The 27,211-nt window shown below is 44.1% G+C and overlaps 1 protein-coding gene across 2 annotated transcripts; it reads left to right on the top strand.

Annotated features, from left to right (window-relative positions):
• The first annotated feature begins 1,825 nt into the window (after window positions 1-1,825).
• LOC139546931 (zinc finger protein 436-like) lies at window positions 1,826-20,923 on the top strand. Of its 2 annotated transcripts, none has more exons than XM_071355913.1 (2): window positions 1,826-2,522; window positions 19,199-20,923. In XM_071355913.1, exons 1-2 carry the CDS (start codon window positions 2,135-2,137, stop codon window positions 20,263-20,265), a joined length of 1,455 nt encoding a protein of 484 aa, XP_071212014.1. In that variant the 5' UTR covers window positions 1,826-2,134; the 3' UTR covers window positions 20,266-20,923. The 2 variants fall into 2 exon arrangements, with proteins under 2 accessions (XP_071212014.1, XP_071212023.1); XM_071355922.1 differs by lacking the exon at window positions 19,199-20,923 and adding an exon at window positions 13,455-14,950 and having other exon boundaries at window positions 1,830-2,522.
• The last annotated feature ends 6,288 nt before the right edge of the window (window positions 20,924-27,211 follow it).

The raw sequence follows: 27,211 nt of genomic DNA, 5'->3' as shown, positions 1-27,211 counted from the left end.
CAGGCCCCCGGTGTTATGCTGTTTTTGTCCACAAAATAAGTCGCCCTGTCAACATCGGGCGGCGCACAATTGGCCCATCGTCGTCCGGGTTAGGGGAGGGTTTGGCCCGGGTAAGCCGTAATTGTAAATAATAATTTGTTCTTAATTAACTGACTAAAAAATAAAATCATGTCGCCCTGTCACCTACAGTTGAACCTGACAAACAACGCCAGGGGGTGACAATAAAATTGGCCATGCTTTTTTGTCCTACCAGATCCGTGATGAGATCCGTGATGAGATGGCTCTTGCTAGTGTAACCATCTGCCCATTTTGGATGTAGTTGTCCGGTTTCTCAGGTCCCAGGCTCCTATAAATGAGGTACTCGGTTTTAAACCAGACATTCAACAGACATTCGCTATTAGCCTATTTAAAGGTTGACAACAATTTACATTCCTCTCTGATTACTACGAAGGATCGTTCACGAGCAAATGTTTTTGTTCGGAACCGGGCATATAAAGTCAAGTGTTGATTTGAAAGAAATAAACATTCATAAACAATTGCCTTTAAATCTCTTGCAAATTGTAAAAAAAAAAATGAATATCTGTCCTACTTTTACAACCTTTGATTTGCATAAAACAACAAGTGTTCATTTGATAGAAATAATCAAATCATATAAAAATGCATTTCAATCTGTTGTTCGCAGTAACTTTTTAATTGGTTGTCATAGAAACATCAAAACAAGTGCAAAATATTCTAAAAACATCTGGGAAAGATACTCAAAGAAGAAACATATACTTTAGTTGGAGAAACATAACGGAAACAGGAAGGAATAAAACAGGGCGGATTGACATCAAGAAGAGGACAACAGAATGCAGACAATATTTAAACATTTCATGATTAATCCTGTCGTCATGGCTTCACCCTTTTATTATATAGAAAACCCCTGTCTCCTTCCTAGAAAACGTCAACCTTCTAAGCTGTAAACCATTTGTCAACAGTATCTATTGAATCTCAAATGCTCCAACAGTATGCCGCGTTCGGCTATAAACTCCACAGCGCATGTGCAAAGCTTTGGGGAAAAGGAATTAAACCCCAGTGTGACGTTTGACAATGCGCGTCACAGTTCACAACATTAACGAATGTTGAATGTCAACACTTCATTTTATAATCCACTGACATGGCAGTTTCTGAAACATTTCAACATTTATTTTTTCAACATTTTCAATAAATTACTAACCTAAATAGCCCACATGCCACTGGGTGAGATACGTTTTCATTGTTTTTAGGCAGAATTATGTGAGGTTTTATTATGTGTTGTTGCCGGTGCGTCTTGGTCAATGTATTATTAGTCGATTAGCAGACGCTCTTATTCAGAGCGACTCATATGAGCAATTAGGGTTAAGTACCTTGCTCAAGGGCACATCGGTAGATTTGTCACCTATTCGGCTCTGGTATTCGAACCACCAACACTCTTAACCACTAGGCCACCTGCCTAATGGGTCAGCGGAGTCAATCACCACCTTCCGGAGACACCTGAAACCCCACCTCTTTAAGGAATACCTAGGATAGGATAAAGTAATCCTTCTAACCCCCCCCCCCCCTTAAAAGAGTTAGATGCACTATTGTAAAGTGGTTGTTCCACTGGATATCATAAGGTGAATGCACCAATTTGTAAGTCGCTCTGGATAAGAGCGTCTGCTAAATGACTTAAATGTAAATGTAAATGTAATGGGCAGGTCAGCCCTGGAGGAAAGTATTGGCTGTAAGAAGTATGAGAAAACATAACATCTGGTTGTTTTAAAATGACTTGTTTTGACATTGTTTTCCAATCTGCGTTACCCACTCCAGTCAGCAGATGGCGATTTGAGTCTTTCAGGGGATGCTTCTTGCGTGACGTATAATCTAGTGGACGGACAGGGAGGCTTCAACTGCGACAACAGGATTGGATTCAACCACCTCGGTAGCAAACATAAAACCGAAACATTGAAGCGATTTAGACCAATCTTGCCTATATTAATCTGTATTTTTAACATTCTGTTTACGTATTTACTAGTTAACAAACGTAATTTGCTTGTTATATGACATTTTGTTAATTTGTTAAATTGATACTGAGTCTATCACTATTCTAGTCGCTAACTAGCTAACATCCCCGACCATGAGCTCACTAAACTACTCCTCCCCTGCGAAAGAAGAGGAGGTCTGCTGGACGGAGAAAGAAGCTCTGGGCCTGAACATTATCGTAAAAGAAGAAGAGGAGGATATTCCAGTGGATGGAGAGGAAGAACCTTTTGGAGTGAAAGTGGAAGAGGGGGAGGTAGAATCGTTTAGAATTATAAAGGAGGAAGATGAGGCTATCGCATCGAAAGAAAATGAGGATGATATGGTGAAAGAAGAGGAAGAACCTTTTGGAGTGAAAGAGGAAGAGGAGGCTATCGCAATAAAAGAGGAAGACGTTTTGGGAGTGAAAGAGGAGGGGAATGAAGATGAGGAGGCTGAAGATGAGGAGACTGACGATGAGGAGACTGAAGATCTGAATAACACCAGTGAGTATTATCTTTAAAAACAGGGGCATAGACTCTGGACTTATTTAACTAATGTGTTTTTTAAGGGGTATTCTACTGTAGTTCTACACATGGATATGTTCAGTGCTGTAGGAATGGTTGAATAAGCAATCTGTGATTGGTAAATGCAGGGTGGGTATAATTTGTCGAACGTTCCAACAGGAATTTGTTCCAAAATCGTAATGTACAAGGATGCCAACAAACGCCGCATACAAAGTAGCATGATCAATTCACCTAGCTAACTAACTACCTGCCGAATAGGCATCAACTCACCACGTAGCTTATTCTTAATGTTTGTCCATAGGCTACCAGAGTGGATTAACGTGGTGAGTGAAACACGTAATGAAATAGCCCACTCCCTCCCCGGTATCATATTCTGCCTCTATACAACTTTGTATGCGTTTTTGTTACAGATTCCTGTTGGAACGTTCCACGAATTATACCCACCCGTATATACATTTTTCAAAACGTTTTAAATGAATGATAAATAGGCCTGGCTTAGCCCGTTCATAGACGCTAACTAGCCTACACTTGGTGCCCTCGGGAAAACAGTATGTTGTTTACGGAGGGAGTTTTGTTCAGAGCAACTGTACTCGGTCTGTACGTTAAGACCGATCGCTTGCTGTACGGTCCTGGAAACATAAGCAGCGTATCTTTTACACCAGCAATAATTACTTTTCAAAAAAACATAAGAAGTGTTCTCAAGAGTTTAACCTAACCTAGCCTTAGACCCCTTTTCTTTAATTGCTTCATTTATTAATAAGACGGGTCTAATGACGTTCAATAACGATTCGCATTCGAGGTATGACGTTTACGTTACGTTTACGGTATCACGTCTAAAATCTGTATCTGTGTAGCCGCACTTGTTCCACGTTAGAATTAATATCCATTGTCAGTTCACTTTTAAAAGGTCGTTCCTTACGTCACTGAGCGCTGCCCAGGAAATAATGAAATCCTATTGTTAGATGATGCAAGATATCTTATTGATGTGGCACTGACTCGCCCATGGATTGCTGTTTAATTTGTATTTTAAAATGTTGTTGGGGGGTAGATCAGCTTTAATATTCTAGATTGTGGCTTCTTTCAATGTATTCGTCTGCTTCATTTCCAATCCCCCATATATTTTCTTGTAAATGTATATACATTTATATAATATATATATACACACACACACACAGAAGTAGAACTCACCAATAACATTTTAACTCCACTTTTTTTTCAAAGCTGTAAACACTTACAAATCATGAGCAATAAATAAAATAGTGCAAGTCAATATGCATTATAACTGTTAATGGCACGTCACAGTTGGGGTAGTTGTTGTCTTACAAGCCAGAAAGACAAGTCTGTCTGTGGTCTCTGGCTTTAAAGCTGCCCTATGGCAGGTCACTACGCTGCCACCTGTTCTAAAAACACACTCTGAGGGGGAGCTGGTCGCAGGAATGCACAGGGACGGCTTTGCCAGGTGGCTGACTTGGGGAATTTTTAATAATTTTTGGGGGGTGGATCTTCCACCAGTCCAGTGGATTTGGTTTCACTGTCAGCATCGGGAGACTGGAGGTAGCAGCTGAGTTCCTTGTCTACCAGCTGGATTTCAGTAAGACCTGTGTTGGTGGAACACGGCTTCTTGAAGAAACTACCCAGGGACTTTTCTCTTTGTAGCTGGTAGTTGTGGTGAAGCAGCAGCAACGTCTCCCTGTGCTGGACCTGGGTTTGTCCCTCGTTGACCATCTCTGAGACAGCTCTTATGTGGCCCACCTTCTCCTCTTTGATGTAATGTGTTTTAAACCGAGGGTCGACCAACGAGACGATGTCCACGAGGTCATCTGTGGCTAGGTCATCATATTTCTCATTCAGATAGTCCATGACTACCGTTTTGATGGTTTGGGTGAGCTCTGTTTCACCATCATCAGGTTTCATGACCTCTGTATTGAACAGGTGTAGACTTGACTCCAGGTAAGACACACTGACATAAGACTCACCAGACAGAGCATCTGGGAATTCTAGGAGTGGGGTTTCAATCCCCGGTTGATGGACTCAAGAACATCAATATCTGTGTAGGTGGGAGCTAAGTGCCAGGTCTTCTTGTCACTGGACAAGACCTGTGAATTGTCTTTCTCCTGCTCCAGGACTCTTTGCACCATGTTTTGACGTGATCCCCAGCTGGTAGGCGACTCTGTCACCAACTTGTGCTGGGGTAGGTTGACTTCTTTTACACCAACTGCCAGGTCTCTTATTCTTTTTCCACCAATAGGAAAAGGCACCTACCACTTTCTTACACACTCCAATTGCTCGATCCACCCGTTTGTCTCTACCCCACTCTCTCTAAGAGAAATCAAGAGATTTTAATAAAATGTTAATCACAATAATCCCTTTAGTTATGTACAAATTTAATATTTAACTTTATCAGTTGATGGGGGGGAAAAAATGCACATTTAGTTTCATCTAACCAATCACTTCAATATACACAATTGACAAGGTTACTTACCAATGGCCAAGCGCAGACGATGTCCAAAACATTGCAGTCGGGTCCGTTTGTTGATTTGAGCGGTCTTCACCACGTCCGGCCTTCACCACGTCCAGCCTTCACCACGTCCGCACCACTATCCGTTGTAATGCAGACCTGTCTGTCTTGACTGAGTCCCCAGGAGGCGAGAGCGTCAACGAGCCCCTCTGCTGTAGCTTCACCCGTGTGGTCGTCGGGAAAGGATGTTTGAAGGCATTTAGAAGATTCCAGTCTGTCAGTATAGTGGGTAGATTCCAGTCTTTGTCAGTATAGTGGGTAGATTCCAGTCTTTGTCAGTATAGTGGGTAGATTCCAGTCTGTAAGTGTAGTGGGTAGATTCCAGTCTCTGTCAGTATAGTGGGTAGATTCCAGTCTTTGTCAGTATAGTGGGTAGATTCCAGTCTTTGTCAGTATAGTGGGTAGATTCCAGTCTGTAAGTGTAGTGGGTAGATTCCAGTCTTTGTCAGTATAGTGGGTAGATTCCAGTCTTTGTCAGTATAGTGGGTAGATTCCACTCTGTCAATATAGTGGGTCGATTCCAGTCTTTGTCAGTATAGTGGGTAGATTCCAGTCTGTAAGTGTAGTGGGTAGATTCCAGTCTCTGTCAGTATAGTGGGTAGATTCCAGTCTCTGTCAGTATAGTGGGTAGATTCCAGTCTCTGTCAGTATAGTGGGTAGATTCCAGTCTTTGTCAGTATAGTGGGTAGATTCCAGTCTGTCAGTATAGTGGGTAGATTCCAGTCTCTGTCAGTATAGTGGGTAGATTCCAGTCTTTGTCAGTATAGTGGGTAGATTCCAGTCTTTGTCAGTATAGTGGGTAGATTCCAGTCTTTGTCAGTATAGTGGGTAGATTCCAGTCTTTGTCAGTATAGTGGGTAGATTCCAGTCTTTGTCAGTATAGTGGGTAGATTCCAGTCTTTGTCAGTATAGTGGGTAGATTCCAGTCTTTGTCAGTATAGTGGGTAGATTCCACTCTGTCAGTATAGTGGGTAGATTCCACTCTGTCAGTATAGTGGGTAGATTCCACTCTGTCAGTATAGTGGGTAGATTCCACTCTGTCAATATAGTGGGTAGATTCCACTCTGTCAATATAGTGGGTAGATTCCAGTCTTTGTCAGTATAGTGGGTAGATTCCAGTCTCTGTCAGTATAGTGGGTAGATTCCAGTCTCTGTCAGTATAGTGGGTAGATTCCAGTCTGTCAGTATAGTGGGTAGATTCCAGTCTTTGTCAGTATAGTGGGTAGATTCCAGTCTTTGTCAGTATAGTGGGTAGATTCCAGTCTTTGTCAGTATAGTGGGTAGATTCCAGTCTTTGTCAGTATAGTGGGTAGATTCCAGTCTCTGTCAGTATAGTGGGTAGATTCCAGTCTTTGTCAGTATAGTGGGTAGATTCCAGTCTGTAAGTGTAGTGGGTAGATTCCAGTCTTTGTCAGTATAGTGGGTAGATTCCAGTCTTTGTCAGTATAGTGGGTAGATTCCAGTCTGTCAGTATAGTGTGTAGATTCCAGTCTCTGTCAGTATAGTGGGTAGATTCCAGTCTCTGTCAGTATAGTGGGTAGATTCCAGTCTCTGTCAGTATAGTGGGTAGATTCCAGTCTGTAAGTGTAGTGGGTAGATTCCAGTCTCTGTCAGTATAGTGGGTAGATTCCAGTCTCTGTCAGTATAGTGGGTAGATTCCAGTATTTGTCAGTATAGTGGGTAGATTCCAGTCTTTGTCAGTATAGTGGGTAGATTCCAGTCTTTGTCAGTATAGTGGGTAGATTCCAGTCTTTGTCAGTATAGTGGGTAGATTCCACTCTGTCAGTATAGTGGGTAGATTCCACTCTGTCAATATAGTGGGTAGATTCCACTCTGTCAATATAGTGGGTAGATTCCAGTCTTTGTCAGTATAGTGGGTAGATTCCAGTCTCTGTCAGTATAGTGGGTAGATTCCAGTCTCTGTCAGTATAGTGGGTAGATTCCAGTCTTTGTCAGTATAGTGGGTAGATTCCAGTCTTTGTCACTATAGTGGGTAGATTCCAGTCTGTAAGTGTAGTGGGTAGATTCCAGTCTCTGTCAGTATAGTGGGTAGATTCCAGTCTTTGTCGGTATAGTGGGTAGATTCCACTCTGTCAGTATAGTGGGTAGATTCCAGTCTTTGTCAGTATAGTGGGTAGATTCCAGTCTCTGTCAGTATAGTGGGTAGATTCCAGTCTTTGTCAGTATAGTGGGTAGATTCCAGTCTGTAAGTGTAGTGGGTAGATTCCAGTCTCTGTCAGTATAGTGGGTAGATTCCAGTCTCTGTCAGTATAGTGGGTAGATTCCAGTCTTTGTCAGTATAGTGGGTAGATTCCAGTCTTTGTCAGTATAGTGGGTAGATTCCAGTCTTTGTCAGTATAGTGGGTAGATTACAGTCTCTGTCAGTATAGTGGGTAGATTCCAGTCTGTGTCAGTATAGTGGGTAGATTCCAGTCTCTGTCACTATAGTGGGTAGTGAGGCTAATATAAGACTCTGACGTGCGACTAGACCACAGATCGGTATTAGTTGCAAAATACGTCAAATCTGTCTTGAGCAGTTCCTCAACTTTTTTCCCCAACACTCTGTGTAGAGTTTAGGCAGTGTTTTGTTTAGGCAGAAATGTTTGCGGCCAGGGAGCACGTACCTGGGGTCAATTCAATTGATAAGCCTCTTGAAACCTTCCTTTTCCACTGTGCTAATTGGTAGCATGTCCTTATCAATTCAATGCATCATAGCATGTGTGATGTCTTTTGTGTCTTTTCCATGTTTGCTCGCAGGGCATAAACGCTGTTAGTGTTGACTGCTTCGGGTGAACATCCCTAGATTGGCTGGTGCTTGAGGGGCGTTTATCAATACCGTGGCGCAAACTCAAACTTTCTGCATGTTCCATGAGTGATTTTGCTTCAGATGGTGAAAAAGGTCTATCGTATTATCAGACTTGGTAGCCACCTGTCTACGGCACAATTTGCACCGAACATTGCTCTGCTCTTTGTCGGACTTCCAAAAGCCAAACCACTTCCAAATAACTAAAACAGTTTAACCCTTTTTATCAATAATTTCTTCGTTGGAAGCTGCTCCTTCTCCATGGCTATCACTGCCACCATTTTCACCTACATCACACATTTTTCATAGTTAATAGTGGCTACTCCACTCGAGGTGCTAAGTGGTTTTTACCTCTCCACGGGCGTATACCTCTCCACCTGCATATTGTCACTTCTCCGCACGTTTCTGCTGCATCACAGAGGTGAAATGGACTGCTGTATCTAATTATTCTATATCGACATTATCGAAAATTGATATTGATTTATCGCCCAACCCTACTACAAGCTTGGCACACCTGTATTTGGGGAGTTTCTCACATTCTTCTCTGCAGATCCTCTCAAGCTCTGTCAGGTCGGATGGGGAGCGTCGCTGCACAGCTATTTTCAGGTCTCTCCGGAGATGTTCAATCGGGTTCAAGTCCGGGCTCTGGCTGGGCCACTCAAGGACTTTGAGACTTATCCCGAAGCCACTCCTTTGTTGTCTTGGCTGTGTGCTTAGGGTCATTGTCCTGTTGGAAGGTGAACCTTTGCCCCAGTCTGAGGTGCCGAGTGGTCTGGAGCAGGTTTTCGTCAAGAATCTCTCTGTACTTTGCTCCGTTCATCTTTCCCTCAATCCTGACTAGTCTCTCAGTCCCTGCAACTGAAAAACATCCCCACAGCATGATGATGCTGCCACCACCATGCTTCACTGTAGGGATCGTACCAGGTTTCCTCCAGGCGTGACTCTTGGCATTCAGGCCAAAGAGTTCAATCTTGGTTTCATCAGACCAGAGAATCTTGTTTCTCTTGGTCTGAGAGTCATTTAGGTGCCTTTTGGCCAACTCGAAGCGGGCTGTCATGTGCCTTTTACTGAGGAGTGGCTTCCGTCTGCCACTCTACCATAAAGGCCTGTTTGGTGGAGTGCTGCAGAGATGGGAGAACCTTCCAGAAGGACAACCATCTCCACAGAGGAGCTCTGTCAGTGACCATTGGGTTCTTGGTCATGTCCCTGACTCAGGCCCTTCTCCTGACTCAGGCCCCGATTCCTCAGTTTGCCCAGGCAGCCAGCTCTAGGAAGATCAATCAATCAAATGTATTTATAAGCCCTTTTTACATCAGCAGATGTAAAATAACTGCCTTCATTTTGCTGGACCCCAGGAAGAGTAGCTGCTGCCTTGGCAGCATCTAATGGGGATCCATAATACATTCAAATACAAAGTGCTGTACAGAAACTCAGCCTAAAACCCCAAACAGCAAGCAATGGAGATGTAGAAGCATGTTGGCTAGGAAAAAACTCCCTAGAAAGGCAGGAACCTAGAAAGAAACCTAGAGAGGAACCAGGCTCTAAGGGGTGGCCAGTTCTCTTCTAGCTGTGCCGGGTGGAGATTATATGAGTACACGGCCATTTAAGGCCAGGTTGTTCTTCAAGATGTTCATAGATGACCATCAGGGTCAAATAATAATCACAGTGGTTGTAGAGGGTGTAACAGGTCAGTACCTCAGGAGTAAATGTCAGTTGGCTTTTCATAGCTGAGCATTCAGAGGTCGAGACAGCAGGTGCAGTAGAGAGAGAGAGTCGAAAACAGCTTGTCCGCGACAAGGTAGCACGTCAGGGTTCCCTAGCCACAGGCAGAATAGTTGAAACTGGAGCAGCAGCACGACCAGGTGGACTGGGGACAGCCAGGAGTCATCAGGCCATGTAGTCCTGGGGCTTGGTCCCAGGGCTCAGGTCCTCCGTGAGGGGAGGGAGAGAGAGAGAAGGAGAGAATTAGAGAGAGCATACTTAAATTCACACAGGACACCGGATAAGACATAAGACATCCATCACCTCCAAAACCTCCTGGACTGGACCAACGACCTCCATCACCTCCAATACCTCCTGGACTGGACCAACGACCTCCATCACCTCCAATACCTCCTGGACTGGACCAACAACCTCCATCACCTCCAATACCTCCTGGACTGGACCAACAACATCCATCACCTCCAATACCTCCTGGACTGGACCAACAATATCCATCACCTCCAATACCTCCTGGACTGGACCAAAAACATCCATCACCTCCAATACCTCCTGGACTGGACCAACAACATCCATCACCTCCAATACCTCCTGGACTGGACCAAAAACATCCATCACCTCCAATACCTCCTGGACTGGACCAACAACATCCATCACCTCCAATACCTCCTGGACTGGACCAACAACATCCATCACCTCCAATACCTCCTGGACTGGACCAACAACATCCATCACCTCCAATACCTCCTGGACTGGACCAACAACCTCCATCACCTCCAATACCTCCTGGACTGGACCAACGACCTCCATCACCTCCAATACCTCCTGGACTGGACCAACGACCTCCATCACCTCCAATACCTCCTGGACTGGACCAACAATATCCATCACCTCCAATACCTCCTGGACTGGACCAACGACCTCCATCACCTCCAATACCTCCTGGACTGGACCAACAACATCCATCACCTCCAATACCTCCTGGACTGGACCAACGACCTCCATCACCTCCAATACCTCCTGGACTGGACCAACGACCTCCATCACCTCCTGGACTGGACCAACAACATCCATCACCTCCAATACCTCCTGGACTGGACCAACGACATCCATCACCTCCAATACCTCCTGGACTGGACCAACAATATCCATCACCTCCAATACCTCCTGGACTGGACCAACAACATCCATCACCTCCAATACCTCCTGGACTGGACCAACAATATCCATCACCTCCAATACCTCCTGGACTGGACCAAAAACATCCATCACCTCCAATACCTCCTGGACTGGACCAACAATATCCATCACCTCCAATACCTCCTGGACTGGACCAACGACCTCCATCACCTCCAATACCCCCTGGACTGGACCAACGACCTCCATCACCTCCAATACCTCCTGGACTGGACCAACGACCTCCATCACCTCCAATACCTCCTGGACTGGACCAACGACCTCCATCACCTCCAATACCTCCTGGACTGGACCAACGACCTCCATCACCTCCAATACCTCCTGGACTGGACCAACGACATCCATCACCTCCAATACCTCCTGGACTGGACCAACAACATCCATCACCTCCAATACCTCCTGGACTGGACCAACAACATCCATCACCTCCAATACCTCCTGGACTGGACCAACAATATCCATCACCTCCAATACCTCCTGGACTGGACCAACGACCTCCATCACCTCCAATACCTCCTGGACTGGACCAACGACCTCCATCACCTCCAATACCTCCTGGACTGGACCAACAACATCCATCACCTCCAATACCTCCTGGACTGGACCAACGACCTCCAATTCCTCCTGGACTGGACCAACAATATCCATCACCTCCAATACCTCCTGGACTGGACCAACGACCTCCATCACCTCCAATACCTCCTGGACTGGACCAACGACCTCCATCACCTCCAATACCTCCTGGACTGGACCAACGACCTCCATCACCTCCAATACCTCCTGGACTGGACCAACGACCTCCATCACCTCCAATACCTCCTGGACTGGACCAACGACCTCCATCACCTCCAATACCTCCTGGACTGGACCAACAATATCCATCACCTCCAATACCTCCTGGACTGGACCAACGACCTCCATCACCTCCAATACCTCCTGGACTGGACCAACAACATCCATCACCTCCAATACCTCCTGGACTGGACCAACGACCTCCATCACCTCCAATACCTCCTGGACTGGACCAACGACCTCCATCACCTCCTGGACTGGACCAACAACATCCATCACCTCCAATACCTCCTGGACTGTACCAACGACATCCATCACCTCCTGGACTGGACCAACAATATCCATCACCTCCAATACCTCCTGGACTGGACCAACGACCTCCATCACCTCCAATACCTCCTGGACTGGACCAACGACCTCCATCACCTCCTGGACTGGACCAACAATATCCATCACCTCCAATACCTCCTGGACTGGACCAACAATATCCATCACCTCCAATACCTCCTGGACTGGACCAACGACCTCCATCACCTCCAATACCTCCTGGACTGGACCAACGACCTCCATCACCTCCAATACCTCCTGGACTGGACCAACGACATCCATCACCTCCAATACCTCCTGGACTGGACCAACAACATCCATCACCTCCAATACCTCCTGGACTGGACCAACAACAGCCATCACCTCCAATACCTCCTGGACTGGTCCAACGACCTCCATCACCTCCAATACCTCCTGGACTGGACCAACAATATCCATCACCTCCAATACCTCCTGGACTGGACCAACGACCTCCATCACCTCCAATACCTCCTGGACTGGACCAACGACCTCCATCACCTCCAATACCTCCTGGACTGGACCAACAACATCCATCACCTCCAATACCTCCTGGACTGGACCAACGACCTCCATCACCTCCAATACCTCCTGGACTGGACCAACGACATCCATCACCTCCAATACCTCCTGGACTGGACCAACAACATCCATCACCTCCAATACCTCCTGGACTGGACCAACGACCTCCATCACCTCCAATACCTCCTGGACTGGACCAACGACATCCATCACCTCCAATACCTCCTGGACTGGACCAACGACCTCCATCACCTCCAATACCTCCTGGACTGGACCAACGACCTCCATCACCTCCAATACCTCCTGGACTGGACCAAAGACCTCCATCACCTCCAATACCCCCTGGACTGGACCAACGACCTCCATCACCTCCAATACCTCCTGGACTGGACCAACGACCTCCATCACCTCCAATACCTCCTGGACTGGACCAACAACATCCATCACCTCCAATACCTCCTGGACTGGACCAACGACCTCCATGACATGGAAAAAAACAAGTGACAATTTGCTTGAAATTGGACCCCTTTGTGTAAATAGCTTGACAAAATGGACATCATATATTAACCATAAAACATCGGAACGTGTCCATGCAACAGACCAGATTACAGACCAATGAAACACACTTAAAGGATGCACATGGGAAGAGGGAGGAGCTCCCATCATCCTAGACAAATGTATATGTTTAAAAATAAATCATATTTGTATTTTTTTAAATAATATAGGGAAAATTATATTATTTTATACTAATTGCTTAGAATTTATTTATTTTTGTTAAAGATGGGGGTTATTATTTTATGCCCAATAGAAATAAATGGTAAATAATGTATTTAGCAGGTGTTGAGGTTTCATTCAGGGTCATTCTTTAGTCCACACAGTAGCAAAAGGTTTTGCAACAGAAGACAAAAACCCTCCCAATTTTGTCCCTCCCAGTTTCGGCCTGTTTGCTTCAGTTGAATTTCTATTAAACATGACCCTGATCTCTCTGTTATACTAAATAATCTGTTTTTGACAGGAGAGAGGCCAGACACAGAGGAACCAGAGCCAGAGACGTCCAAACCAGCAAGACCACACCACTGCTCCCTCTGTGGAAAGAGTTTTAGCCAGTTAATGAATCTGAAAAGACATGAGAGAACACACATAGGAGATAAGCCTCATCACTGCTCCCATTGTGGAAAGAGTTTTACCCGATTAGAACACCAGAAAAAACATGAGAGAACACACACAGGAGAGAAACCTTTCCAATGCTCCCAGTGTGGAAATAATTTTACCCGGTTAGGGAGCTTGAATGAGCATAAGAGAATTCACACAGGAGAGAAACCTTTCCACTGTTCCCTGTGTGGAAAGAATTTTACCTGGCTAGCGAGCCTGAATGAACATAAGAAAATTCACACAGGAGAGAAACCTTTCCACTGCTCTCAGTGTGGAAAGAATTTTGCCCGGTTATGGAACCTAAAGGAGCATGAAAGAATACACACCGGAGAGAAGATATACAAATGTTCTCAATGTGGAAAGAGTTTTACCTGGTTAGGTGATCTGAAAAGACATAAGAGGACACACGCAGGAGAGAAGCCTTAGCAATGCTCCCATTGTGGAAAGAGATTCACCCGGGTTGGGAGCATGAAAATACATTCTGGAGAGAAACCTCATCAATGCTCTCTGTGTGGAAAGAGATTTACCTGGTTAAGGCGACTGAAAGAACATGAACGAATCCACACCTGATAGAACGTTATCAGTGCCCCCAGTGTGGAAGGATATTTACACAGTTAGGGAAAGACCATGAGGGAACACACAGACAAAAAAGCCTTACCACTGCTCCCAGGGTGGAGAGCGATATCAAATCACATGGACCTAAAGTTCACAAGAGCACACACACTGCTCTGACATTTGTCTTCTATATTTTAAATGTTTTTTTTTATGCCACATTAACTCAATTATACAGAATGTAATAAAAAATATAGTTATGTTTTTTTTAAACATGAATTTAATTTATAGTATGTCTGTTTTTAAATGTAGAATACGTCAGTTTCATCTGCATGTACTGGAGGAGTATTAATACCTGGGTGTTGTACTTGACCAGGCTTACAGTGGGGAGAAATGCACAGATAAAGATAGCAGAGGCTCTACAGTTTTTTGATTATCCAGATGCCACAATATCACATAATCATAGAGGCTGTCACAGTGGAAGAGGAGGAGACTGTCACATTAGAAGAAGAGGTGGATTTTATAGTGAAAGAAGAGAAAGGACCTTTTGGAGTGAAAGAGGAGACAGGAGATCTGATTAACACTAGTGAGTACTACCTTAAAAACAGGAGCACAAACTCTGCCATTCAACTAATGTGTGATTTTTAAGAGGCATTCTACTGATGTTTTACACTTGAATTTGTTATTCAGGGGTGCATTCAGTTCGAGAGAACAGTGTTCAGCGTTTAATTAAACAGTGTGATTGGTGTCCCAGAGATTGTGTTTTCAAATGGTCACACCCATATTAAAGGAGAATTGTGCTTTAAATTTTTTCTTCTTTTTTTTTACAACCAAATGTATATTTTTGATGTAAATGCCATGTTATAGAAGGGTCCAGAAACTTGTTCTTGAGAAACTTACCCCAACCATTGATTAGGGATGGACACAGTTATTTGAATATTCTTTACATCAGATAACCTTACATTCTCTGTGACATTTCTACGTACAAGGATACAAGGATAGTCCATGACAGTTTTATGAGTGCACCCTGTAGAAAAATACATACCGGTAGATGACACACTTTTCATACGTGTAGCTTCTTGTCAGCCAATCAAAGCAGCTCTACAGTCAGAGACCCCATGTGTAATACAGTTATGGAATGAAGTTGGCTAAATGACAAGGAGTCGGCTACAATTATGAACCAACAGGTAGGCTGTTGTTTAATCTGAATGGAGTTGTTGTAGACATGGACCGGTAATGCAGAAAAATAGCCTCTATTAGCCTTGCTAGCTAGCTAGCTTCTTTACACCGATTTGATGTAGTCAAGACAGACACTACCAGATGAGATGATAGATAACCTATTGCAGGTTACCTAGTGGTTAGAGTGTTGGGCCAGTAACCGAAAGGTTGCTGGATCGAATCCCTGAGCTGACAAGGTGAGAATCTTTCGTTCTGCCCCTGAACAAGGCAGTTAACCCACTGTTCCCCGGTAGGACGTCATTGTAAATAAGAATTTGTTCTCAACTGAATTGCGTAGTTAAATAAAGGTTCAATGAAAAAACACGTTTGCTCAAGTCAGTTTGGCTACTCTCTCTCTCCGTGTCAGACAGACCGGTCCCTCTGCTCCTCCTCATCCATCTCTACTCTCTCTCTCTCCGTGTCAGACAGACTGGTCCCTCTGCTCCTCCCCATCCATCTCTACTCTCTCTCTCTCCGTGTCAGATAGACCGGTCCCTCTGCTCCTCCTCATCCATCTCTACTCTCTCTCTCCGTGTCAGACAGACCGGTCCTCTGCTCCTCCTAATCCATCTCTACTCTCTCTCCGTGTCAGACAGACCGGTCCCTCTGCTCCTCCTCATCCATCTCTACTCTCTCTCTCTCCGTGTCAGACAGACCGGTCCTCTGCTCCTCCTCATCCATCTCTACTCTCTCTCTCTCTGTGTCAGACAGACCGGTCCCTCTGCTCCTCCCCATCCTTCTCTACTCTCTCTCTCTCTCCGTGTCAGACATACCGGTCCCTCTGCTCCTCCTCATCCATCTCTACTCTCTCTCTCTCTGTGTCAGACAGACCGGTCCTCTGCTCCTCCCCATCCATCTCTACTCTCTCTCTCTCCGTGTCAGACAGACCGGTCCTCTGCTCCTCCTCATCCATCTCTACTCTCTCTCTCTCTCTGTGTCAGACAGACCGGTCCTCTGCTCCTCCTCATCCATCTCTACTTTCTCTCTCTCTCTCTCCGTGTCAGACAGACCGGTCCTCTGCTCTTCCTCATCCTTCTCTACTCTCTCTCTTTCTCTCTCCGTGTCAGATAGACCGGTCCTCTGCTCCTCCTCATCCATCTCTGCTGAATCAACAAGCAGAGTGAAACCACATTGACGTACAACATAAATAAGTTGCTCTTTAAAAAGCATGTATTTCCAATATCCTGATATCCAGAATAATCTGGATATTAGTCCAATAGTGAAATCATTTCAAATCCCTCCTCTACCATCAATTCATTTCCTCCTCCTTGTTGTGCAGTATGGGGGCTCTGAACAAACATGGACAACGGCTCCAAAAACACCCAAATACCTCTTTTTAGAAACTGAAAAGATCTCAGTATCGTGATGCAAGTCTTTAGATGTTGGACATAAACTTTATCCACAATGTTATTATTCCATTTTGTTTGCGACTCGAGCGATACCTCTCCGTCCATTCTACAGGTAACTGCCAAAATATAGGTAACACTTTAGTAAATGAGGGATACAAAGTACGCTATAAATGCAAAAGTATGTGGACACCTCTTCAGATTAGTGGATTTGGCTATTTCAGCCAAAATCCAGCACACAGCCATGCAATCTCCATAGACAAACATTGGCAGTAGAATGGCCTTACTGAAGAGCTTAGTGATTTTCAACGTGGCACCATCATAGCATGCCACTGTTCCAATAAGTCAGTTTGTAAAAATGTTGTCCTGCTGGATTTGCCCCGGGTCAACTCTAAGTGCTGTTATGGTGAAGTGGAAACGTCTAGGAGCAACAATGGCTCGGCCGCGAAGTAGCAGGCCACACAAGCTCACAGAAAGGGACTGAACGCCAAGACACCGCCAATTCCTCCTGGACTGAACCAACAACATCCACGACATGGAAAAAATGACAAAATGGACATCATATATGAACCAAGAGTCACTGGAACCTGTCCAAGCAACAGACCAGATTACAGATCAATGAAGCACATGAAGGATGCACATGGGAAGAGGGACACCAGGGTGAAGATGGAGGACCTCTCATTATCCTCGACTAAAGCTTTTCAGGGTCCTGTTGGTTCCAGACTTGGTGCATCGGGCCTTCTTCTGACACCGCCTGGTAGCAGAGTCTATGATTCTGGTGGTTGGAGTCTGATAATTTTGAGGGCCTTCCTCTGACACCGCCTGGTAGCAGAAAGAACAGTCTATGATTCTGGTGGCTGGAGTCTGATAATTTTGAGGGCCTTCCTCTGACACCGCCTGGTATAGAGGTCCTCGATGTGAATGGGGGAGTGCTCGGCCCTCCGTTCCCGTTTCCTGTAGTCCATGATCAGCTGAAGGAGAGGTTGTTGTAGAAACATTATATTCTTATTTAAAATAAAAGTTAGACTGAAAATGACACGATACATTATTTATCATTCATTTCTATTGGGCACAAAATAATCTGAAACACAACCAAAACAACCCGGAAATGCATACAACAAGTTTGTAGAGGGGCAAGCTTAATGTAATCGTTACGTGCAATGAATATGGGACCATGAACTAAACATATACTTTAGACAACAGGGGTGACAATCACTTGGACCCTTATCTTTTTGAGAAGAAAACATCTTGTTAAACAAAATCTCTTTCTCTGAACAATTGTATTAATATAAAATAATATACTTTTCTTTGAGACTGTAGTATAGCTCAGTATTCGCATTATTTATTTTATAGTATTTTTCTACTCATCTTTATCGAGGGCGCCAATCATTTTGGAGGTGACCCTGTCTAGAAATGAGCAGAATCAAAAAGGGTTTGAGATATTCATAATGTTTTAATGTTTAATAAAAGTAAGTGCAAAATTGTGTCCATATGAGGACTATAATGACTAGATGTTGTCTGGTATCATGTAGGGTTCAGAGGTCATGGGGTCTGACAGTATAATGACTAGATGTTGTCTGTATCATGTAGGGTTCAGAGGTCATGGGGTCTGACAGTATAATGACTAGATGTTGTCTGTATCATGTAGGGTTCAGAGGTCATGGGGTCTGACAGTATAATGACTAGATGTTGTCTGTATCATGTAGGGGTCAGAGGTCATGGGGTCTGACAGTATAATGACTAGATGTTGTCTGTATCATGTAGGGGTCAGAGGTCATGGGGTCTGACAGTATAATGACTAGATGTTGTCTGTATCATGTAGGGGTCAGAGGTCATGGGGTCTGACAGTATAATGACTAGATGATGTCTGTATCATGTAGGGGTCAGAGGTCATGGGGTCTGACAGTATAATGACTAGATGATGTCTGTATCATGTAGGGGTCAGAGGTCATGGGGTCTGACAGTATAATGACTAGATGTTGTCTGTATCATGTAGGGGTCAGAGGTCATGGGGTCTGACAGTATAATGACTAGATGATGTCTGTATCATGTAGGGGTCAGAGGTCATGGGGTCTGACAGTATAATGACTAGATGATGTCTGTATCATGTAGGGGTCAGAGGTCATGGGGTCTGACAGTATAATGACTAGATGTTGTCTGGTATCATGTAGGGGTCAGAGGTCATGGGGTCTTACAGGAGGCATGTAGAGGTCTAAAAAGGGCCTAAAATGTCCACTTTCATCCTGATTTTCCCAGGAAGAGAATCTGAGATAACAAAAATATTCTCCGGGGGTGGAATCTGCCTTTTATCGTGTGGAGGTTTTATTCAGGGTCATATTCATTAGTCCACACTGTAGCAAAAGGTGTTGCAAACAGAAGACAAAACCCCTCCCTGTTTCGTCCCTCCCCATTTCAGCCCGTTTGCTTCTGTTTCATTTCTATTGAATAGACCCTGATCTCTCTGTTAAACTAAATAATCTGTCTTTGGCAGGAGAGAGACCAGACTCAGAGGAACCAGAGCCAGAGATGTCCAAACCAGCAAGACGACACCACTGCTCTCTGTGTGGAAATAGTTTCACCCGGTTAGACAGCCTGAAACGACATGAAAGAACACACACAGGAGAGAAGCCTCATCACTGCTCCCACTGTGGAAAGCGATTTAGCCAGTTAGTGAACCTGAAAGAGCATAATAAATTGCACACAGAGGAGAAGTCTTACCATTGCTCCCTGTGTGAACAGAGTTTTAAACGGTTAGGGCACCTGAAAAGACATGAGAGGACACACATAGGAGATAAGCCTCATTGCTGCTCCATGTGTGGAAAGACTTTTACCCGATTAGAACACCAGAAAGAACACGAGAGAACACACACAGAAGAGAAACCTTTTCAATGCTCCCAATGTGGAAAGAATTTCACCCGTTTAGAACACAAGAAAGAACACGAGAGAACACACACAGGAGAGAAACCTTTCCACTGCTCGCAGTGTGGGAAGAATTTTACCCGGTTAGGGAGCCTGAATGAACATAAAAAAATTCACACAGGAGAGAAACCGTTCCACTGCTCCCAGTGTGGAAAGAATTTTACCCGGTTATGGAACCTGAAAATGCATAACAGAATGCACACAGGGGAGAAGGCTTATCACTGCCCCCAGTGTGGAAAGAGTTTTAGGTGGTTATGGAACCTAAAGGAGCATGAAAAAATACACACCGGCGAGAAGATTTACCAATGTTCTCAATGTGGAAAGAGTTTTACCTGGTTAGGTGACCTGAAAAGACATGAGAGGACACACACAGGAGATAAGCCTCATCAATGCTTCCATTGTGGAAAGAGTTTTACAGAGTTAGGTAGCCTGAAAAAACATAGGGGACTGCACACTGGGGAGAAGCCGTACCACTGCTCCAAATGTGAAAATACTTTTGCCCAGGTAAAACATCTGAAAAGACATGAGAGGACACACACAGGAGAGAGGCCTTTCCACTGCTCTTTGTGCGGAAAGAGTTTTTCAGAGTTGGGGAATCTGAAAAGACATGAGAGGACACACACAGGAGAGCAGCCTTAGCAATGCTTCCACTGTGGAAAGAGATTTACCCTGGTTGGGAGCATGAAAATACATTCTGGAGAGAAGCCTCATCAATGCTCTCTGTGTGGAAAGAGATTTACCTGGTTAAGGCGACTGAAAGAACATTTAAGAATCCAGACCTGATAAAATGTTCTCAGTGCTCCCAGTGTGGAGATATTTACCCAGTTAGAGAAAGACCATGAGGGAACACACAGACAAGATCAAATCAAATCAAGTTTATTTTATATAGCCCTACGTACATCAGCTAATATCTTGAAGTGCTGTACAGAAACCCAGCCTAAAACCGCAAACAGCAAGCAATGCAGGTGAAGAAGCACGGCGGCTAGGAAAAATTCCCTGGAAAGGCCAAAACCTAGGAAGAAACCTAGAGAGGAACCAGGCTATGAGGGGTGGCCAGTCCTCTTCTGGCTGTGCCGGGATGCCTTAAGAAGCCTTACCACCGCTCCCAGGGTGGAAAGAGATTTCAAATCACATTGACCTAAAGTTCATGAGAGCACACACACTGCTCCGACATTTGACTTCTATTTTTTAAATGTGTGTTTTTTTATGCCACATTAACTAAATTATTTTAAACTGTGAATTGAATATATAGTATGTCTGTTTAAATGTAGAGCACGTCAGTCTGAATAAAGACACTCTCTAACTCTGTCTCTGTGTGTTTCATCTGCGTGTCATTCCTCCAGCACTACAGATCATAAAGTGATATTTGCATGTGATGCATTTGCTCTATTGTTTACATCTGTATCCTACAGAGCCTTTTAAGGGAATAGTCTGTTCACATCTAGACAAGACATACAGGTAGTGGAGGAGTATTAACCTGGGTGTTGTTCAGGGACATAGAGGTAGTGGAGGAGTATTAACCTGGGTGTTGTTCAGGGACATAACCTGGGTGTTGTTCAGGGACATAGAGGTAGTAGAGGAGTATTAATTCCTGGGTGTTGTTCAGGGACATAGAGGTAGTAGAGGTGTATTAATTCCTGGGTGTTGTTCAGGGACAAAGAGGTAGTGGAGGAGTATTAACCTGGGTGTTGTTCAGGGACAAAGAGGTAGTGGAGGAGTATTAACCTGGGTGTTGTTCCGGGACATAGAGGTAGTAGAGGAGTATTAATTCCTGGGTGTTGTTCAGGGACATAGAGGTAGTAGAGGTGTATTAATACCTGGGTATTGTTCAGGGACATAGAGGTAATGGAGGAGTATTAACCTGGGTGTTGTTCAGGGACAAAGAGGTAGTGGAGGAGTATTAACCTGGGTGTTGAACTTGACCACAAGCTACAGTGGGGAGAAATACACAGAGCACATTTATAAGAAAGGACAGCAGAGACTTTACTGTTTTTTTCAGAAAATAATCTGATAGGATCATAGGATCATTCTGATCCAGATACCACAATATCAAGATCACAGAATCTGTATTTTCAGAGCTTTGGCCTACACTTCTCCATCTACTGGACAGGTTGTGTTACTACTTCTACACTGGAAACAGATGAGTAAACTACTCTGAGTGTACAAAACACGGTCTTTCCATAACATAGACTATCCAGGTGATATCACCAAATCCACTTCAATCAGTGTAGGTCAAGGAAACTGGTAAAATAAGGATTTTTGTGCTTCGAGACAAATGAGACATGGATTGTGTATGTGTGCCATTCAGAGGGTGAATGATCAGCACAAAATATTTAAGTGCCTATGAACAGGGTTTGGTAGTAGGTGCCAGGCGCTCTGGTTTGAGTGTGTCAAGAACTGCAATGCTGCTGGGATTTTCACGCTCAACAGCTTCCTGTGTGTATCAAGAATGGTCCACCACCTCCAGGACATCCAGCCAACTGGACACAACTGTGGGAAGGATTGGAGTCAACATGAATTGAGTCTGAGGGCAAAAGGGGGTGCAACTCAATATTAGGAAGGTGTTCTTAATGTTTTGTTCACTCGGTGTGCATGAATAAGATTGATTATAAATAATAGAGCCTACATATGATTTATAAGTAGATGCATTTATCTGACATTTCTCAATGTAACAAATACCTTTCCATACCTGACCAAATACCTCTACATACCTGACCACATACCTGACCACATTCCTCTACATACCTGACCACATACCTGACCACATACCTGACAACATTCCTCTACATACCTGACCACATACCTCTACATACCTGACCACATACCTCTACATACCTGACCACATACCTATACATACCTGACCAGATATCTATACATACCTGACCACATATCTATACATACCTGACCACATACCTCTACATACCTGACCACATTCCTCTACATACCTACACACATACCTCTACATACCTGACCACATACCTCTACATACCTGACCACATATCTATACATACCTGACCACATATCTATACATACCTGACCACATACCTTTACATACCTTTACATACCTCTACATACCTGACCACATACCTCTACATACCTGACCACATATCTATACATACCTGACCACATATCTATACATACCTGACCACATACCTCTACATACCTGACCACATACCTCTACATACCTGACCACATATCTATACATACCTGACCATATATCTATACATACCTGACCATATATCTATACATACCTGACCACATACCTCTACATACCTGACCACATACCTCTACATACCTGACCACATACCTCTACATACCTGACCACATACCTCTAAATACCTCTACATACCTGACCACATACCTCTACATACCTGACCACATATCTATACATACCTGACCACATACCTCTACATACCTGACCACATACCTCTACGTACCTGACCACATACCTCTACATACCTGACCACATACCGCTACATACCTGACCATATATCTATACATACCTGACCACATACCTCTACATACCTGACCACATACCTCTACATACCTGACCACATATCTATACATACCTGACCACATACCTCTAAATACCTCTACATACCTGACCACATACCTCTACATACCTGACCACATACCTCTACATACCTGACCACATATCTATACATACCTCTACATACCTGACCACATATCTATACATACCTGACCACATACCTCTACATACCTGACCACATACCTCTACATACCTGACCATATATCTAAACATACCTGACCACATACCCCTACATACCTGACCACATACCTCTACATACCTGACCACATACCTATACATACCTGACCACAGACCTCTACATACCTGACCACATATCTATACATACCTGACCACAAACCTCTACATACCTGACCACATACCTCTACATACCTATACATACCTGACCACATACCTATACATACCTGACCACATATCTATACATACCTGACCACATACCTCTACATACCTGACCACATACCTCTACATACCTGACCACATATCTATACATACCTGACCACATACCTCTACATACCTGACCATATATCTATACATACCTGACCACATATCTATACATACCTGACCACATATCTATACATACCTGACCACATACCTCTACATACCTGACCATATATCTATACATACCTGACCACATACCTCTACATACCTGACCACATTCCTCTACATACCTGACCACATATCTATACATACCTGACCACATACCTCTACATACCTGACCACATACCTATACATACCTGACCACATATCTATACATACCTGACCACATACCTCTACATACCTGACCACATATCTATACATACCTGACCACATATCTATACATACCTGACCACACATCTATACATATCTATACATACCTGACCACATACCTCTACATACCTGACCATATATCTATACATACCTGACCACATACCTACACATACCTGACCACATACCTCTACATACCTGACCACATACCTCTACATACCTGACCACATATCTATACATACCTGACCACATACCTCTACATACCTGACCACATACCTCTACATACCTGACCACATACCTATACATACCTGACCACATACCTCTACATACCTGACCACATACCTCTACATACCTGACCACATACCTCTACATACCTGACCACATACCTCTACATACCTGACCACATACCTATACATACCTGACCACATACCTCTACATACCTGACCACATACCTCTACATACCTGACCACATACCTCTACATACCTGACCACATATCTCTACATACCTGACCACATATCTCTACATACCTGACCACATACCTGACCACATACCTCTACATACCTGACCACATACCTCTACATACCTGACCACATATCTATACATACCTGACCACATACCTCTACATACCTCTACATACCTGAAACACATACATTTACTGGAGTCAATTTAACACAATGAACCTTTGGTTTCCAGATGTAAGAAAGTTTTCTAAACCTCCTCACCTTAGTTACATAGAAATGTATTGGTATCTGATCGTCCGACTGGTCCCATCCGGTTGGCCAGCCGACTTGACCCATCTGACCGGCCGGCTGGACCTGCCAGTCTTGCAGTGGGATCAAGATTATCCTAATAAAGTGTCTTTGAGTTTTGTAAAACGCAAAAAAATAAACATTTAATCCTGATTAAAGGTGAGATTGGATTACCAAATCCTTATCCTTATACAGAGGAACAGAATCTCATGTTTCAGTTTCAAAACATTTAATCCCATCCGATAGGGGAAATCCTAGCAGATAACTTTAGAAAAATTGGGCAAGGATATAACAGGAACACAACCAAACAATCATTTATCCCAGTGGCAATAAGGCTGAATGACAATCACTAGTGGGTCCAGCAGCACAATAAGGCTGAATGATAATCACTAGTGGGTCCAGCAGCACAATAAGGCTGAATGATAATCACTAGTGGGTCCAGCAGGACAATAAGGCTGAATGATAATCACTAGTGGGTCCAGCAGCACAATAAGGCTGAATGATAATCACTAGTGGGTCCAGCAGCACAATAAGGCTGAATGATAATCACTAGTGGGTCCAGCAGCACAATAAGGCTGAATGATAATCACTAGTGGGTCCAGCAGCACAATAAGGCTGAATGATAATCACTAGTGGGTCTAGCAGCACAATAAGACTGAATGATAATCACTAGTGGGTCCAGCAGCACAATAAGGCTGAATGATAATCACTAGTGGGTCCAGCAGGACAATAAGGTTGAATGATAATCACTAGTGGGTCCAGCAGCACAATAAGGCTGAATGATAATCACTAGTGGGTCCAGCAGCACAATAAGGTTGAATGATAATCACTAGTGGGTCCAGCAGCACAATAAGGCTGAATGATAATCACTAGTGGGTCCAGCAGCACAATAAGGCTGAATGATAATCACTAGTGGGTCCAGCAGCACAATAAGGCTGAATGATAATCACTAGTGGGTCCAGCGGGACAATAAGGCTGAATGATAATCACTAGTGGGTCCAGCAGGACAATAAGGCTGAATGATAATCACTAGTGGGTCCAGCAGCACAATAAGGCTGAATGATAATCACTAGTGGGTCCAGCAGCACAATAAGGCTGAATGATAATCACTAGTGGGTCCAGCAGCACAATAAGGCTGAATGATAATCACTAGTGGGTCCAGCAGCACAATAAGGCTGAATGATAATCACTAGTGGGTCCAGCAGCACAATAAGGCTGAATGATAATCACTAGTGGGTCCAGCAGCACAATAAGGCTGAATGATAATCACTAGTGGGTCTAGCAGCACAATAAGACTGAATGATAATCACTAGTGGGTCCAGCAGCACAATAAGGCTGAATGATAATCACTAGTGGGTCCAGCAGGACAATAAGGTTGAATGATAATCACTAGTGGGTCCAGCAGCACAATAAGGCTGAATGATAATCACTAGTGGGTCCAGCAGCACAATAAGGTTGAATGATAATCACTAGTGGGTCCAGCAGGACAATAAGGTTGAATGATAATCACTAGTGGGTCCAGCAGCACAATAAGGCTGAATGATAATCACTAGTGGGTCCAGCAGCACAATAAGGCTGAATGATAATCACTAGTGGGTCCAGCGGGACAATAAGGCTGAATGATAATCACTAGTGGGTCCAGCAGGACAATAAGGCTGAATGATAATCACTAGTGGGTCCAGCAGCACAATAAGGCTGAATGATAATCACTAGTGGGTCCAGCAGCACAATAAGGCTGAATGATAATCACTAGTAGGTCCAGCAGGACAATAAGGCTGAATGATAATCACTAGTGGGTCCAGCAGCACAATAAGGCTGGATGATAATCACTAGTGGGTCCAGCAGCACAATAAGGCTGAATGATAATCACTAGTGGGTCCAGCAGCACAATAAGGCTGAATGATAATCACTATTGGGTCCAGCAGCACAATAACGCTGAATGATAATCACTAGTGGGTCCAGCAGGACAATAAGGCTGAATGATAATCACTAGTGGGTCCAGCAGGACAATAAGGCTGAATGATAATCACTAGTGGGTCCAGCAGCACAATAAGGCTAAATGATAATCACTCGTAGGTCCAGCAGGACAATAAGGCTGAATGATAATCACTAGTGGGTCCAGCATCACAATAAGGCTGAATGATAATCACTAGTGGGTCCAGCAGCACAATAAGGCTGAATGATAATCACTAGTGGGTCCAGCAGCACAATAAGGCTGAATGATAATCACTAGTGGGTCCAGCAGCACAATAAGGCTGAATGATAATCACTAGTGGGACCAGCAGCACAATAAGGCTGAATGATAATCACTAGTGGGTCCAGCAGGACAATAAGGCTGAATGATAATCACTAGTTGATCCAGCAGCACAATAAGGCTGAATGATAATCACTAGTGGGTCCAGCAGCACAATAAGGCTGAATGATAATCACTAGTGGGTCCAGCAGGCCTGTCTACACTGGACAGTCAAATCAAATCAAAGTTTATTTGTCACGTGCGCAGAATACAACAGTTGTAGACCTTACAGCGAAATGCTTACTTACAGG

The sequence above is a fragment of the Salvelinus alpinus genome, chromosome 2, assembly GCF_045679555.1.
Source record: "Salvelinus alpinus chromosome 2, SLU_Salpinus.1, whole genome shotgun sequence".
NCBI lineage: Eukaryota > Metazoa > Chordata > Actinopteri > Salmoniformes > Salmonidae > Salvelinus > Salvelinus alpinus.
The sequence above is the reverse complement of the archived record's forward strand: the minus strand, read 5'-3'. Positions and strand labels throughout refer to the sequence as shown.